The sequence below is a fragment of the Pituophis catenifer genome, unplaced genomic scaffold (genome assembly GCF_029215685.1).
Source record: "Pituophis catenifer annectens isolate HBS135680 unplaced genomic scaffold, rPitCat1.0.hap2 SCAF_4, whole genome shotgun sequence".
Lineage (NCBI taxonomy): Eukaryota > Metazoa > Chordata > Lepidosauria > Squamata > Colubridae > Pituophis > Pituophis catenifer.
The window spans coordinates 65,879,712-65,896,976 of NW_027256884.1; the positions used below are offsets into that span (position 1 = coordinate 65,879,712).

The window sequence follows — 17,265 nt, forward strand, 5'->3', positions numbered from 1 at the left end:
ATATAATAACGTGCTAATTTTCCTTTGTTGAGTAATAATGCCACTTATCTTAAATTAGCTTGGAATTTTATTCAGTGTTTGGCCCAAAGAACAACTTCTGGTGTAGTCAAGGTCACATTCAGTGGATTTGTTTTCCTCCTTTTTGAATGGGGCAATTCCACATGATTTAAGAAACTTAGGTTCAAAGTCTCATAAACAATGCAAAATGATTCAGCAATTCAATGTTAAATCATTCTTTGAATCCCTTCTATTGCCAATATCTAAGAAATAATGTAACTGACCCAAATATGTAAAAACAGGGGAAAAAATATAGAGTCAGATTATTGGAAGGATCAAGTCTCTCCCATGGCATTTACCCCTTCAAGAAAAACCAGGCAGAATTGAATCACTTTTGGCCCCTCAATCAAACAAAGTCATGCATCAGGACTCAGAAAGTATGCTTCCACTATCGTGGTTCTTGCCCTGTGGAATATCCCAACCATCTCTAGAGATGCAGTTGGTTTCCACCATGATGATATTCTGGAAGTCTTTAAGAACTTGGCTGTTTTCCTGATGGTTGTGTTTTATCTTATAGGGAGTACAGTTGTCAAATATATAGTTGTTGTTTTTTTACTGTTTTCTATTTCTTAGGGTAAGCCAATCAGAGATGTTCTGGAATTGGATGGCATCTAAATTTGGTAAATAAATCAGTGTAATTTAGTGAATAAAAGCTACCTAGTATTATTCTTGGTTCTCGACTAAAGCAAATTTATATTCAGTACTTGATTGAAGTAAATGATAAGGCACCGACAGTCTGTCATAGATTTTAAAATAATTGTATTTGATCTTAAAGAAAATATTAAGACACTAATAATATATGTACTGCTAACATTTAAGATGCCTCATTATAAAATGTTAATTTAAGTCAACTGATGATGCTTACTAGGAAATAATTAACAATGCGACAAAGTAAAATAAGAAATAAATGGAGATTGAAGGGATTAACACAAACCTCAAACATTTGTTTTGTCACATTAATAATACTTTTTCTAAAGGAGGCAGAAAGGGAATAAGTTTAACAAAAATGTTGTATTGGACAGCCTAGAATTGCCTAACATATGTTTCTTTGCTTCATTGACCCAAGATGGTAATTACTATTTCCAAAATGTCATCTGAGGACACAACCATTCACCAAAGCCCAAACAATTACTACAATTTTTGAAAATGCCAGTGTTTTTAAGATGCCTACATAATTACATTCTTTATATCTTACATAGGCCACCTTGTGCACTGATGGTAGAATGGGAGGGCAATTTATAGCAGCTGAGACTCCACTACCAATAAAAGAGAATATTTGTACCTCAGGGTTGAAATGTTGCCTCAGAATATTGTGCAGAATATTGTTTCATATTGTGTATGAAACTTACATAAGACAATAACAGACCTATGGATTTTACAAAAAGAATTTTAACACATCAAGTGTCCATTCTGGCTACACCTAATTCTTTATTTAAAAAAGGATTATGCATGTCAATATCAAGCTGCAGTTTTAGTTATACCAAGGGTTAGTAGCCACTATAACCAGCAGTATACAAGCAGAAGATCTTAACTATGTAGTGATCATCACCTGCCCATCACTCTACAGAACTTTCTTTATATTCTTTCTTTGCACTCTAATGTCTTGCCTTTTATATTATTGGAACTTATAATATTCCTTTTGCAGATCAAAATTTCCCATTTACTTTGTGTTTCGTCCCTGTGACCTCAGCCCACAATTTAAAGTAACTTACATCCCATCTTTATACTGCCACTTGCAAACAAAGTTCCTTTTTGCCTTGAGAAGAATGCCGTTTGTTCCTTGCTGTCACACTATAACAATAAAATCACTAGATTTGTAAAAATTCTCTCATCAGCCATGTACACCTTTATTTTGTTCAAGTTTTTTACATTGTGCCTAATTTTTTTCTCTTGCCACAAATATCACTGATCAATATATGATTTTACTTTTACACATTTACATACACACAAATTTATGTATCTATATAGTCACTCAATTCACGATAATTTCAGCATTCATTCGTAAACTATTATAGAGTAATAATAATTACAGTAATTGTATAAGCAATTGGACTTTCTTGTTTTTTCTTTGAAGACGTTTCGCTTCTCATCCAAGAAGCTTTTTCAGCTCTGACTGGATGGTGGGGAATATAAGGATTTATACGCCTTGCAGACAGATAGTCATTTGCATCCTTTTAGAGGGTCCTTGATGCATTTGGAGGTTTATCTTTGACCTGGTTCCTGTAGTCTGCAATTTTTCTCTGGAAATCCACACCATTCTTTTTTTTTTTTTTTTGGAAAAGTTTTTTCAGTTTTATTTCTTATACACATAATATAAAATGTACATTTTCTTATACATAATTAATCCCACATATACATGTTTTCCTTAAAGAAAGCATTAAAATAAGGCATTTTAATTACATTCGGAGTTGCTCTTCTACCCTTTCTTCCCTCATTTCGCAACAACCCTTCTTCTCCTCTTTCCCTTCCCTCCCTCCTCTCCTCTCCTACTTTCTCTTTCCTCCTCTCCTACCTCATCCTACTTCCCCTTCCTTTCCCCCACTCCTCTCTTCTTTTCCCCCTACTCACCTTCTCTTCTACTCCTGTCCCCTACCCTTCCTTCCTCTCCTTTTCCCTTTCTTCCATTCCTCTCCCTCCCTCTCCTCTTCCTACCCTCTACTCCTCTCTCCTTTCTATCTTCTTAGCTGTGGAATATTCTCCTTGTTTGGTATCCGAACAACTCCTGTATTCTAATAGTATATACTTTCTTTCAATTTCTTTTCAGATTTATTCTATCAGTATTATCATTATAATTGTACACTTATTCTTATTATCTTCTTTCTTTTCCCCCCTCCCATCTCCCTTTTTCATTTACTCTGGTGTCATCTGGGTTTCTATTTCTTTTTTATCCTCTCCCTCGTTTAACTTTCTATTATCTAAATCATTTATCTATCTTCTTATCTTCGTATTTCTTTTCTAACCATATATAAAATCTTCCCCGTCTTGAAATACACTGATTCCTCTTTATCTCTTATTCTTAGACTTAATCTATTCATTTCTGCACAGTCTAAAATCTTTTTTATTACTTCACCTTCTGACGGAATTGTTTCTGTCTTCCAATTTTGTGCAAAAACAATTCTTGCTGCTGTTATTATATGTATAGTTAAATACACATATTCTTTACTAAATCTCTCTGGGAGAATACCCAATAAAAAAAACCTCTGGTTTTAATTCTATAGATTTATGTAATATTTCTTCCAACCATTTCTATATTCTAGACCAATAATTTTTTGCATCTAAACATGACCACCACATATGATAGTATGATCCCTGCGAATGCAAACATTTATAACATTTGGCTGATTTATCCTTAAACTTCTTTGCTAATCTTTCTGGTGGCATATGCCACCTATAAAACATTTTATATAGAATGCAGTTGCCATTGTCAATTTATAATTCCTTTCCCATAGTTGTTGCCATTTCTCTAATTCTATTGCCTATTCAAAAAAATTTCGTCCATGTTATCATTGTCTCTTTTATCTCTTCATCTTCTAATCTAATTTGCAACAAATAATTATACAGTCTTTTAATCATTTTTTCATCCTTTCCAATCATTATCTGATCCAACTCTGATTCCTCCATATTAAAACCATATTGTTTCAAGTCTTTATCATATCTTGATTGTACCTGCAGCCATGTATACCAGTCAGTCTCAATCTCTTGTTTTTCTAAGTCTTGTTTCTGTTTTAATTCTCCCTTCTCTGTTAAAATGCCTTTATATCTTACAATCTTGTCCATGTTAATTATATTTGGATGTGTCAACGCTTCTATTGTTGAAAGCCACATTGGTACTTCCATATAATGTTTTTCTTTCACCCTTTCCCATGCTACCAACATCCCTAGACAATGTCTCTGGAAATAAACATATAATTTCTAATTTTAACTTCTCTAATTTATTAAATATTTTTCTTCTCTTTATTGCCGAGTTTAATCCATTTACATTCAACGATATTATTTTAATTTCTTCTTCCATTTCTTATTTATTTATTTGCTTTGTTGATCTAGTCCTTCTTAGATCCTTAACTTCTTTCACCCTTGGTCCTTCTCTTAATGCTGTCTCTTCCAGTTCTTTCGTTATCTCTCTTGACTGTTCTTTCTTCTCCTCCTGTTGTTCATCTCCTTTTTCTTCCCTCAACCTTCCTTCCTCTTGGACATCTATGTATTGTTTATAAAATAACTCTGCTTTCTCTACTGAATCTAGTCTGTATCTTTGTTCTTCCCAGTTCACCAATATTCCTTTTGGAATCAACCATCTAAAATTTATTCCTCTCTTTATCAAACATTTCGTGAGAAATTGATATTCTTTTCTCAAATCTCTCTCTCTTCTTGGAATTGTTTCAGTGCCACTACTTCTCTCCCTTTATGCTTTATCATCGTGTTTCTCATCAATTGCAATATCTCTGTTCTCAGTGTTTTCTTGATGAATCTGACATGAATTTCTCTAGGTAGATTATGTCTCTTCGCATAACTTGTGTGCACTCTGTATAATCTCGTCGATTCCACTTAATATCTCTTCCTTACTTTCTTCCATTGCTTCTGCTAGTATCTCTGCAATTTTCTCTGCTAAATTTTCTCCCTTTTCTTCTTCAATGTTTTGTAATCTTAGATAAAAATCAGTTTTATCCATTTCAGGGTTATAATTGTTTTTTCCTGATTTTTATCAGTAATTGTAAGTCTATAGTCCATCTCTTCAACTTTTTTCTCCATTGCTTCTTTTTCTTCCATTTGCTGCAATTGTTGTTCATTTTTCCCTATCATTTCTTTAACTTCTTTCAATTCTCCTTCCATTTTTTTCATTCTCCCATCTAACTTGTCTAATCTTGTCTTAAGATCTTCATATATAGTCTGTAGCATATTTTTTAATTCTATGCTTATTTTCTCTTGCTGTGGCGTGGATTCTGTTGTTTTTTGCCCAATAGTACCAGATGCTGCAGATATTGATGGTGATGATGAATGTTGTGTTGTTTTCTTCATCTTGTTTTTTTTTCAAATCTTACTGCCCAATTTATAATCCAAATATTCAATTTCTTCAAATTCAAACTGTCCACTCAGACTCTTCAGGTTCTTGCTACCCTAATCCACATAGATTTAATCCATATAGGATAAAAAAAGGTAGGAAGACTGTAACTGAAAAAACAACACCAAAAACAATGAAAAATTACAAACAGCCAAGATGTCCCAAAAAGGCAAAAAAAAAAAAAAAAAAAAGGAAAGGAAAGGAAAGGAAAAAGAAGGAAAAAGAAAAGCAAAAGAGAAAAAAGATTTTTCAAATTTTACTACCCAGTTTTATAATCCAAATACTCAATTTCTTTAAATTCAAAATGCCCAATCAGATTCTTCAGGTTCTTGATACCCTAATCCACGTAGATTTAATCCATAAACTATACAAAAAGCCAAGAACAATCAAATAGCCCAAAAGGCCAAAAATGAAGAGAAAAAAATAAAAATTAAGAAGATATGGGGGGGGGGGAAGAGTAGAACCAGATCAGCGCAAAAAAAGAAATAAAAGTTCACTAGTCCAAAACTCAGGTATTTGCTCAAAATATCCAACCAGGCGATAAAAAGATGGTGAAAAAATGTATATATCTCCCCCCCAAAAAAACTTAAAAAAACAAAAATCAAAACAAAACAAAAACCCTGTCAATGAACTCTTTTAAGTCCAGGAAGAGGGAAGTTCTACAAGAAAAAAGAAAGACGAAAAGGCACAAAAAGAGAAAAACCAGAAAGAAAAAATATTCCAAAGTACCACTGTTCCAAAATCTTCCAGAATTTGTAGCCCCATCAAACAAAAGGAAACAACAAACAGCTTTCCTTCTTCTTCTTTTTTTCTTCTATATCTTTCCCCTTCTATTACAAAGACACTAGACCACTTCTTATCAAAATCCTCTTGCCAGTTTCCAAAACATCCCAAGGTTACTCCCTTCTCGTCTTTTCCTTTGTCCAATTTATCTCTTTAATTTCCTCTGCAACCCCAAATACTCTTAAAGAAAATATAAACCCCCAGCTTCAAAACTCCAAACTCTAATTTGCAAATTACAGTTCTTTAGACAAAAATGCCTCTTTTCCCAATCTGCTTTCAGTTTATTAAATTGTTTTTTCAGCTTTTGTTAATTAGCTTTTATTAATGGCTTCTGCTTCTTCGCTGCTGTTCCGGAAGAGGGGAGGTAGCCTTTTTCCACTCTCTCCCCTCTCTCTTTGCCAATTTTCTCGAGTAAATAATTTTAAAAGTTCAGGAGTTAAATATATAGATGAATCTTGTTTACAAGACCACCGTCTTACCCAGATAATCACCTTCTTCTTTTTCCTTTATCTTCTTGACCACTTGGCTTTTGGCAGCTCCTAATGGCTGCCTTCCCACGCTGCTAGGTCGAGGGCTGATGCAGACATTACAGAGAATTTGCGGCTTCTCTGTTCATGCCTGCCTGTGCCTTCGTTCTTCACTGTTCCTCCAGAACAGCTATGATCCTGAGGATTCCTTAAAGCAGCTGAGATATCAGCATTTTCCAGGAGCCCCCAGAATTTGCTGTATCGCCACTGGCCCTGGCCACACCCACCTCCTCTACTCCCACACCATTCAAGGATTTTCATTCCAAATTGTACAGCTAAAAGTTTGTAGAAATTATAACTCATCCAGGTCATGGTTGTCCATGGTTTTCAGGAGGCAACTGGACTTTCTTGTTTTTTCTTTTGAAGACGTTTCGCTTCTCATCCAAGAAGCTTCTTCAGCCCTGACAGGATAGTGGGGAATGGAAGGATTTATATTCCTTGCAGACAGCTGGTAATCTGCATCCTTTTAGAGGGTCGTTGAAGCATTTGGAGGTTTATCTGTGTCCTCAGATGAAGAAGCTTCTTGGACGAAAGCAAAACATCTTCAAAAAAAAAAAAAAACAAAGTCCAGTTGCCTCTTGAAAAACCACCTTTGGGACAACCATGACCTGGATGACTGAGAATCTCTACAGATTAAGGTAGGACTAAAACTTCAGTCTCCTGGTTTCTAGCTTGATCCCCTAACTACAATACCAAACTGATATTCTACTGTACTATATTAAGGTCATATGCATTCCTGTTAATGTCTTAAACATGTTTTAGATTTAAGGCATTTTAATGTTCTTCGCATTTATTTATTAGACTTGGTGCCACCTAACTCCAGAATGACTTCAAGCAGCTTGCAATGTAACAAACAAACTAAAAAATGTAAAATACTGTAGATAACAAACTAAAAAAGAAAAGAACAAGATGATGAATTTGATTGACAATAGAAATAACATGCACAACCAATATAAGGTTTATGTTTTCTCTTCTATATCATGGCTCCCTGCATTTTTATTATTTTTTTATGAAATCAGTTGTTTAATTTACTTGATGGTGACTATAATGAAGATCATCTAATAATGATTAGTGCTAAAAGTAACAATGAATACCTGACCCAACCAATAATTTTAAAAATTACAATATATGGCATCCCATATGTTTGCATATTTATATGAAATAATTTCAAATGTCAACTAATTGGCATAATTTGAAATATCCACATATATTTTTGTAAGTTAATGAGAAAAGGTTTAAATTAGTTGAAATTCATTACTTGCTACAATTATTGTTTTTGTTATCAATTGCATAAACTCACCATTTGAAATTATATAGACACAATAGGAGCCGAGGTGGCGCAGTGGTTAGAGTGCAGTACTGCAGCTACTTCAGCTGACTGCTAGTTCAGCAGGTCAGCAGATCAAATCTCACTGGCTCAAGGTTGACTCAGCCTTCCATCCTTCTGAGATGAGTAAAATGAGGACCCAGATTGTTGGGGGCAATATGCTAATGCTAATGCAATATGCTAATATGCAATATGCTAACTTTGTAAACTGCTTAGAGAGGGCTGTAAAGCACTATGAAGCGGTATAGAAGTCTAAATAATAATAATAATAATAATAATAATAATAATAATAATAATAATAATAATAATAATAATAATAATAATAATAATAAATTATCGCACCTAATGAAGCCAAAATTTGAATTGTAAATTACCTTACATAATCCTGGGGAATTATACAGACATCTGCTCCTGTTTTAACATTGAGAGGAACAGGAGTCAATATCAAAAGCTGAGGTTCAAAGTTAATTTTATTTGATTTCACAATTCCAGATAAAGTGATTGTTCTGTAAACAAGTAGCTCCTCATTCAAAAATACAGGCAGCTGAGCAATATATATTCCAGGCCAATCTAAAGAAAAAAAATGTGTACATGTCTTTATGGAATAGACCAAATTGATGCTATAAAATACTATTACCAAATGAAAACATGAGAACTTAATATAGGACTGGGATTTCTGATCAATATTAACTTCTTTCTACAAAAAGTATTTTTAAAGGTTATGTATGAATTACTATGAAAGTGTTAATAATAAAATCCATCAAAGTATTAAATCCAATACCCAAGCTGAATCTTGGTCTTCCAGGTTACCTCCTATATTTCACAACAAACACAGCTTTTGTTATAACAATAGCACTTTTGTACGTCACAAAGAAGTTTCTCTAATTATGGGATCTGCTGGGCCTGGTGGCTCAGCAGACTAATAGCATTGTGATTAACACCAGCTGTCTGCAATTACTGTAAGTTCAAATCTCACCAGGCTCAAGGTTGACTCAGACTTCCATCCTTTCTAAGGTAGGTAAATTGAGGACCCAGTTTGTGGGGGCAATAAGTTGACTTTGTATAAATATACAAAAGTATGAAGGCTATTGCTTAACGCATTGTAAGCCGCCCTGAGTCTCCGGAGAAGGGCAGCATATAAATCAAATTTTTTTAAAAATGCAATGATTTCCACAAGAAAAACCTAAATTAGAAGCAACTACATCTTATTTGGTCAGTAACACCTAAATAGTATTTTTGTTTTAAAATTTCTTTGTCTTTCTTCTTCTAAATCAGATTATTAAGCCAGTAATGAAACATCTATACAGTTAATTTTAGATTGCAAACTCATCTAATGTTGCTGGAGCTCTACCAATCTGATAATGTAGTGACATTTTGCCAGTAATGTTCCCTTAATATATCCAAAATGCTTTTCCATGATATGGCTCTCTCTAACAGAATGAAAAAATACTAGTATTTTAACCAGAAAGGACACTGATAGTATAGAACCCATTATCCTAAACAGATTAACTGAGGATAAAAAACAGAATTGAAACTCCATTCCCAGATCAATGTTTATACATTTTTTAAAATTACATTATCACTCATTTTTATGAAGATTCCAAAGTACCATTATTAAATTGATTTTATAATTCACATGATATTTTATTTTTGTGCAGCCAGTTGAAATTTGGCCAATTTAAAATGTGATATATGTGAGCATATACCTTATTTTCTTGTAAGATATTGATGATAGTATAATAGTATACAAATATATGAGATATATTATCACCAGTATTGTGTATGTTTGCACATTTCTTATACATATATTAATGTGTAATGCATATTTAGAATCACTTATAACTGACAATTTGAACATAATTGCTCATAATTACTTACGATAAATCTAAAAATCCCTCCATTTTTGACAGAAAAGTATCACAGAAGTTCATGTTTTGTTCATCTATAAATTACAAGTTACTAATATTATTATGTATTATCTGGCAGGGTATTTAAAAAGAAGAAAAAATATTTTAGTTTTCTTTGAATGCTTCATTTAATCATTTGCATTCATCTTGATACATACAATTCAGATCCTGGGGCAAGCACCTCTGCAAATCTGACCCATTTATACTTTTGATGTCATTTTCCTTTTTATCCCTGGCCATTTCATTCTGACCTTTCCAGCATAAAGTAATAGAAAATCTTAAGAGTAAGCAGGGAAAATGTTCAGATTAAATATCACTTTATAAAACCTCTTCTATCTAGCAGGCTATTGTTACATAGCAGCCAAACTTGATATTACTGGCTTTGATGAAATTCAGCAGGAGAAGATGGTACCTGTAAAATGTTGAATTTAACTTTATTTGATGACACAAAATTAATCTCATGAAGACTTTATTAGAATACTGTATTAAATACAGCCAGGTGGCATTGACAGCATGCAACTGATATTTCAGTTAAGTATTCTCCAGAATTTTTAATTCATATCATTCAGAGCTGTGTAATTGAGAATGGGACATGTAGAAGCCTTTATAAGTGCCAGGGTTACTAGCTGACCAACTGTGGTTTTTTTACTTGGGAGAAAGTATTTATTCCAACTCATAAAAGATTCCACATTTATTTTTCAAGTTTAATCAGGAGGAGGAAGAAGAAGAGATAGATTAAAAATTAGAATAATAGAAAGCCTGAGAGATTAAAGAAGTTTATGCTTCCTAAAGAACAATAGACTATAGCAGATGGTCATCTCCAGCAGCAGTTCCATAAGGGTTGAGGTGGGCACATTTACAACCACACTCAAATCATAATCTGTTTCAATTTACATGATCTGAAGAGCATCAATAGATGATTTTAGATATGAGGACAGACTTTTAATGATTTGAGATTCGAACAGACTAGAATAATTAAAGGTCAACACCAGGACCTTCAATTAATTAAAACAAAAGAGCAATCAAAATACTACTTTAAAATTCTGTCAAGATATTTTCTAAGTTGCTACTCTTGTTAAAATTTGATAATATTATTTTGTATTATTGAACAAAATGTATGCTGGTTACCAAATACTGTTTCACATTGTATTGCTGATTATTTCCATAAACAACCTGGATCTAATTACAAAACAATTAATAAACCCTGGATAACTGTTGTCATACTATTTCTATTCCTGAAAGCTAATTTATCAGCCTCCATGTACTCAAAATACTTGGACTTCTGAGCATCAGAATTTCAATGCAGACACATAATCTTTCAAAAAGGAGGCAGTTGCTTTAATGTTTCAGGGAGGAAAGAACAGGTCCAAGTTCTTCAGCTTCTTTCTAGGGCCAAGGTGATGTGTTCTTAGTACTATCATTTGTCTCTGCATTGAATAAGGAAGAAGTGCTCAGTCTTGGCCACTGTTCTATCACATTCTAAAGATTCACCAAGTACTACAACCCCTTGCTTGTGTACAAATAACATTTCTAGTATCATAAAAATTAAAGTTGCTGTGCATACATGCATAGGAAAAGTTAGTGAGCCTCCCCATGTTGAAGCAACTTTAAATGGTTTATAACGCAGCTCTTTTGAATGCTTGAACAGTCCTATCTTTCATTCCCTTCTTTCTAGTCAACATTCTTATTCACTGGGGTTTCTTTCTTTCCTGTTTTCTTCTCCTTGTAGAAATTTATTCTGTCAACTCCTTTGGGTAATTTTTGTTGTTGTTTTGTGTAATAAATCTTTTTGAAAAGCTGAAATATGGTCTCTCATTGCTGCAAGCCTATTTTTTTTCTTCAAGCACCATTACAAACTTCTATGCTGCAAATATATGCCAAATTGTTTTCAAGCAAAAACAAAAACATGCCACAAGTACTGAAAGTAATTATTGCCTTGTCATGTCCATTTATGTTCACCTCTGCTTCTCAAGGCACCACAAATAGAAATGCTTTTATTTCTTGTTCCCATCCCAAGCTCTCATATTAGCCAAGCACATTGTTGACTTAAAGAAAAAATGTTGTGAATCTCCTGTTTGAACTCCATCATCAAATTCTTGTTAGATGTCCTTGTTCATTTGTTTAGTAAACTCATTCCAAAGAACAAGCATTTGCCTCTTACTTGGAAATAATAATTCAACCAATCACATTGGATAATCAGCCATTCTTAGGACATAATTTAGGACAGTGTCTGAAAACAAACAGTTTTACGAATCATTCTCTCTACCTTGTTTTTTGATGTTTTCCACTGCCAAATTTAAGTAACCTAACGTGGAATAATTTTTTTCTGAAAATAAATCTCATCACATGAATTCTATCATTTAAATTGAAGTCTTTTGAATGGATTATATGTTTTTATGGAAAGTGTTAATATCTTGTTATTAAATTATAAAATTAGGGTTGCCAGGTGTCCACTATTTGAGCGGACAGTCCACTTTTTTCACATTATGTTCACTATTTTTTTTCACAAAATAGTAGACATTTTTTTTATTCAAAAGCTTTATGATGAAATGGTACGTAATCTAAAACTGTACCGTCTAAGAGAATAAGGATAGGAGAATCGCATTTTGTCTTTTTTTTCATAAGTTAGAATGAGACAAAGATCGAATGCTCATTGCAATAATCACATTTTACACAACAGCGCAAAAAATGCATTAAAGCATTTTTTCGATATCTTTTGATATCGAAAATGTAGTGTTGAAGGTGTTTGTCAAATTTTTGAATTCTGCGAAGAAACAAGAAGAGTTGAAATCATTTTTTGAGTTTTGCGAGTCAAAATTCCATGAAGTTTTGCGCCATGTTCCAACACGTTGGTTAAGTTTGTTTAAAGCGGTCGAAAGACTTCTTTTAAACTGGATACCTCTAAAATCGTATTTTATTTCTCTTGGATCTGATGAGTGCCATAAGGTTATCTGGAACCTTATTTCAGATCAGGAAAATGAACTCGCAAAGGACGATGAACCAACAATTTCAGAATTGTATTTATATTTCACGCACTTCTTCATGTCAATAATGCAAGACACCCTACTGAAGCTGGAAAGCAAGAAAATTCTTGCATGTGATCTTCACATTATCATGTGTAAGCTGCATGATTCTTTGCAAAAAAAAATACGATGAGCAGTTTTTTGGAATGAAAGTTTTATTTGCCTTAGGTAAAAAACATTTGCTTGAGAATGCCGTGCAAAAGTTCAAGAAAGAAGCCATCAACGTGTATCAAAGAGCCATTGCGTACCTAGAAAAGTGGTATAATTTCACCGATTCAGTATATGAGACGCTAAATTGTTTCAATCTAATTGATCGCAATAATCCTCCAACTTTAGAAGAAATGACGTACATCTGGTTATTATCACCATGGCAAGAAGAACTTCCACCCAACACTCTCTTCGATGAAATTTCTGCCTTAGAAGAAGTTTATGTTCATCTGCAGGGCGATTCATCCCTTGATAAGTGGACGTACTTTTTCATGAAAGAGCCAGCTCCGAGTTTACTGAAACTGTTCCAGTATTGTGCATCAATTCTGGTATCAAATGCAAACGTTGAACAAATTTTCAGCATCATGGGAAATTTGTGGACTGACGAACGTAACCGACTGCTTGTACCATCAGTTCGAAGTGAACTTTGTATATTTTTTAATATTTCTCTACGTTGTACTGAAATTAAAGAATTATTCCTTAAACACAAAGAATTGATCAAAGCTGCGCAGTCAAATAAAAAATACACACGACAGCAAAATAAAATGTAATTTAATATTTTACATATTATTATAATATATTTGATGTTTTGAATTTTAAGTAAAGTTTTGAAGTGATTATTTTAATACGTGTTAAAATGTTTGTAAGAAAATATATAACTTAATTGTAAAAATTGTTTTTATTTTTTTACTACATAACTTCCCCCCCCCCCACTTGTCCGCTATTTTTTGGAAGCAGACCTGGCAACCCTATATAAAATTGCTAAATGATAAAAAAAGAAAAATATACTAACAAGCCCACAATTTTCCTAATAAAATTGTCAAAATCACCTGCTATTTTATTCAGTGCATAAGGAAATGAAAATTAAATTTCTCTGTGGAGTGGAAGGGCAAGCAATTTAGTATAACTTTAACAATTCACAAAAAGAGTAATCACTCTAATAACAAACCTAGGAACTCAGTTGTGTGAATGCCTTTCAGTCTTGAAGAAAAACAATATCCCAGATTAAGAAAATAATTTCTACTTATGAAACAAAAATATTAAAGGAAAAGTAGGAAAAGTAAATACTTTAATTTATTGCTGAAGCAGTTAAAAGTGAAATATTTAGATGTCAGTAGTTATTTCAGTAGTTATATCTTTATAGGTTCAATTTCCAAACTGTTTGGCTTCCTTAATATAAGTTCTGTAAAATTTCATCTTGCTTAATTATACTAATCACTGTATGAATATACAGTAAGTAATATGTGATACTTCCAGGAATCATTATATATATATATATATATGCATTAAAACCTTCATTCCCATCTGACATCTGTAAAAAGTCCCATTACTGTCTAGAAAAGTTTGCAGCAGTAGCATCTCTATGTATATTGACTATACTTAAGTTTCATTACTTATTTTGCAGATACAGTGTCAGTTCTAAAGTATAGACTTTTTAAAGTATCTGTATTACAATATGTATTTTAATAGCTCGTTAAATTAATCTTGGTGGATGAAGATTTATAACACATCTTCAGAGAAGGTAAAATACATTATAAATTTCTAGTGCTAAAATGATTAGACCAATCAAGATATTTTAGAATGATATAAAGATTTTCATTAAAAACAACAACAGAGAACTAAAGTACAAAGAGTACTGCACTGTCAGTAATATTTTCAGTTATAAGCCATTAAGTGCAATGGTCTCCACTGTCTTAAAATCATTGCTGCAGCACATAAATATTCAAAAGTGAAAGCTGCTGTAGATATTTTTCCAGAGGAAGACAGTGCACATTTCTATCAGGATGAAATCCAATATGTTCTGACAGGTTCTGGAGAACTGGTAGCGGAAATTTTGAGTAGTTCGGAGAACTGGCAAATACAACATCTGGCTGGCCCCAGAGTGGGGTGGGAATGGAGATTTTGCAATATCCTTCCCCCAGGAGTGGAGAGGGAATGGAGATTTTGCAGTATCCTTTCCCTGGAGTGGGGTGGGAATGGAGACTTTGCAGTATCCTTCCCTTGCCATGCCCACCAAGCCATACCATGCCCACCAAGCGACGTCCATAGAACCGGTAGTAAAAAAAAATTGGATTTCACCACTGATTTCTATGGCTAGGCAGAATAATTATAGGAAAAGTCTGATAGTCTTCATCTTTAGAAAGAACTATAATCATTTACTAATTGAAAAGTTAAAAGGCTAACCTATAATGTATACTATGTAATTGTGCAGTTTGCATGTTGCTTGAGATGATTTGAGCATACCATCCCTACAATGGTAATTTTCAGTCCAACTAAATGAAGAGGAGGAAAATTGATTAATTTCTTTGAAACTTTTCAAACAAAAGCATCTCTTCTTTCAAATCATTAAACTAACAATAGAACCTATGGAAAATATATCTTGAAGAAGAAGATATTCTATTGCTCATTCAAGCCTAGTGAATGAAGTAAATGTACAAGGAATACTGTATATAATTTGTGTTTCTATATAGTATACTATTGTGTGTATGTGTTTGTGTATGTGTGTGTGTGTGTGTGTGTGTATGTTTATTTTAAATGAAATAATTAACTTGTTAAATGTATAAAAATAAGAAAGTATATATAAAGCATTTCAAATGTAGAATCTTCAATATAAAAAATTGTTTTAAACATATACAGAGTTGACACAAAAACAAATTCTTACATGGGCAGAAGCATATGGTAACAGCTGTATTTTGCCCCGGATAGAGAATTCCAGTATGTAAACTAAATTTGAAGATACCATCATCTACGGCTTTGCCTGCAGCATCAAGATCAAATCGCCAAGTAAGCTGTTTCTTTGAGATGTTTTTCAAATACAGTTTCTGCAGAAAGAGATGAGGTAAGCCACATGATGTAAGATGGGCTACTTTATGAATAATTAATAACACCAAAAAGTCATATCATCAAAAGATTCATGTGTGTCCTCCGAATTTCAGGTATATTTTCTCCAAATTTTATGTATGTTATTGAAAAATACCAGTTATAACATTGTACAAAATTGTAGTTGGTGTTCAGATTGCTAATTAAAATGAGTGATGTAAAAGTGAAAAATGCAAAAGATCTTTTCTGCATGAATTTTGAATGAAACCTAATTAAATGTACTGGATCAATCAGTCCAGCTGTATGAACAGATTAATCATTTGATGTACATGTAATAAACAGAAAAAATTGTTATGCCCAGAATCAAGGTTTTAGAAATCCAAACAAACGATATTTCAGACGCATTTCAGATGCAAAAGATACTTCAACTTTACTGAAGGAGGACTGATCAGGTCACTTTTGAAGCAATAATTCCCAAAGAGAAGGCCTTCCGTATCTCTATGGCAGATGTAAGAATTGAATGGTTTCATTCTATTAAAAATGACCACTGTTGGATTCCCCCTAAGATGGCATGTTGAGCGGAGGGGCAATCTGTTTCTCCTGCTGATGAACAGCTGATTTTGCCACCACAATGGGTTGACAGCTGGCTCCTAGATCTAAATGGGCAGCTAAGAACGCCCCAAGACAATCCTCAAATTCCAGGAAGAGGAATCTTGAGGATTGCAATTCCCAGTAGGACCAGTGGACACCAGGTCTCCATTTTTCCTCCCAGCTTTTTTTTTTAGCACACCTGAGTTTTAACTTTACAGTTTGAATTTTCTTTTTTATCCTGATATTTCTTATAAGTTAATTGACTGGTTGAAGGCTGATTTATTCTAACCCCTTGCTGGATTTTAACATAAATTCTTTAATGTTTTTTCACTGTTTCACTCTGCTGTTCTGAATTATTTTTGGCTTCTCTGTATGGAAATTGATGAAGATTTTGTGGGTAGTGAAAGTGACCAGTTTAGATTTTCATTTACATAGGATTTTCATTATACGGATTTTGTATTTTCTTAATTTAAAACAAAGCTCTGGTCTTAATTTTTTAATGTTTGACGAAAATTTTCTTTTTTTAATAGACAAAACATCTAATATATATACTAAAAAATAAAATTAAAAAATTAGATAGCAACCTCCTCATCGGAAATATTTGTTTATATACCATGTTTCCCTGAAAATAAGACCGGATCTTATTTTCTTTTGACCCCCCAAAACAAGCGCATGGCCTTATTTTTGGGGAGGTCTTATTTTTTTGGAGGTGCAGGAGGCGGCGAGAGTGGTCACCTCATGGCTGCTGGGCCCCTTAACTGCGGACAGCGGATCAGCTGAGCTTATCAGGAGCTGCTTCTCGTTCTATCTCTCTGGGCGCATGGAGGTGTTTCTTGCACACTCTTGACAGCCTCAGCCCTGCTGCAGCACCAAGCAACCTCACAGTCAAGGGCCCCTTGTCGAGTCCCGATCTGGGACTCGCCATACCTGAGGGTGCTGTGGTGGGGGCAGAGAGCTGCAACCATTG

General features: G+C 33.6%; 1 protein-coding gene across 1 annotated transcript in view; it reads right to left on the minus strand.

The window, feature by feature from the left end:
- The window catches only part of CFAP47 (cilia and flagella associated protein 47), a 525,834-nt gene that overhangs the window by 418,531 nt on the left and 90,038 nt on the right, over positions 1-17,265 (minus strand). The window contains 2 exon segments of the mRNA XM_070944210.1: positions 8,125-8,320; positions 15,550-15,709. Coding sequence (XP_070800311.1) covers positions 8,125-8,320; positions 15,550-15,709 — 356 coding nt within the window.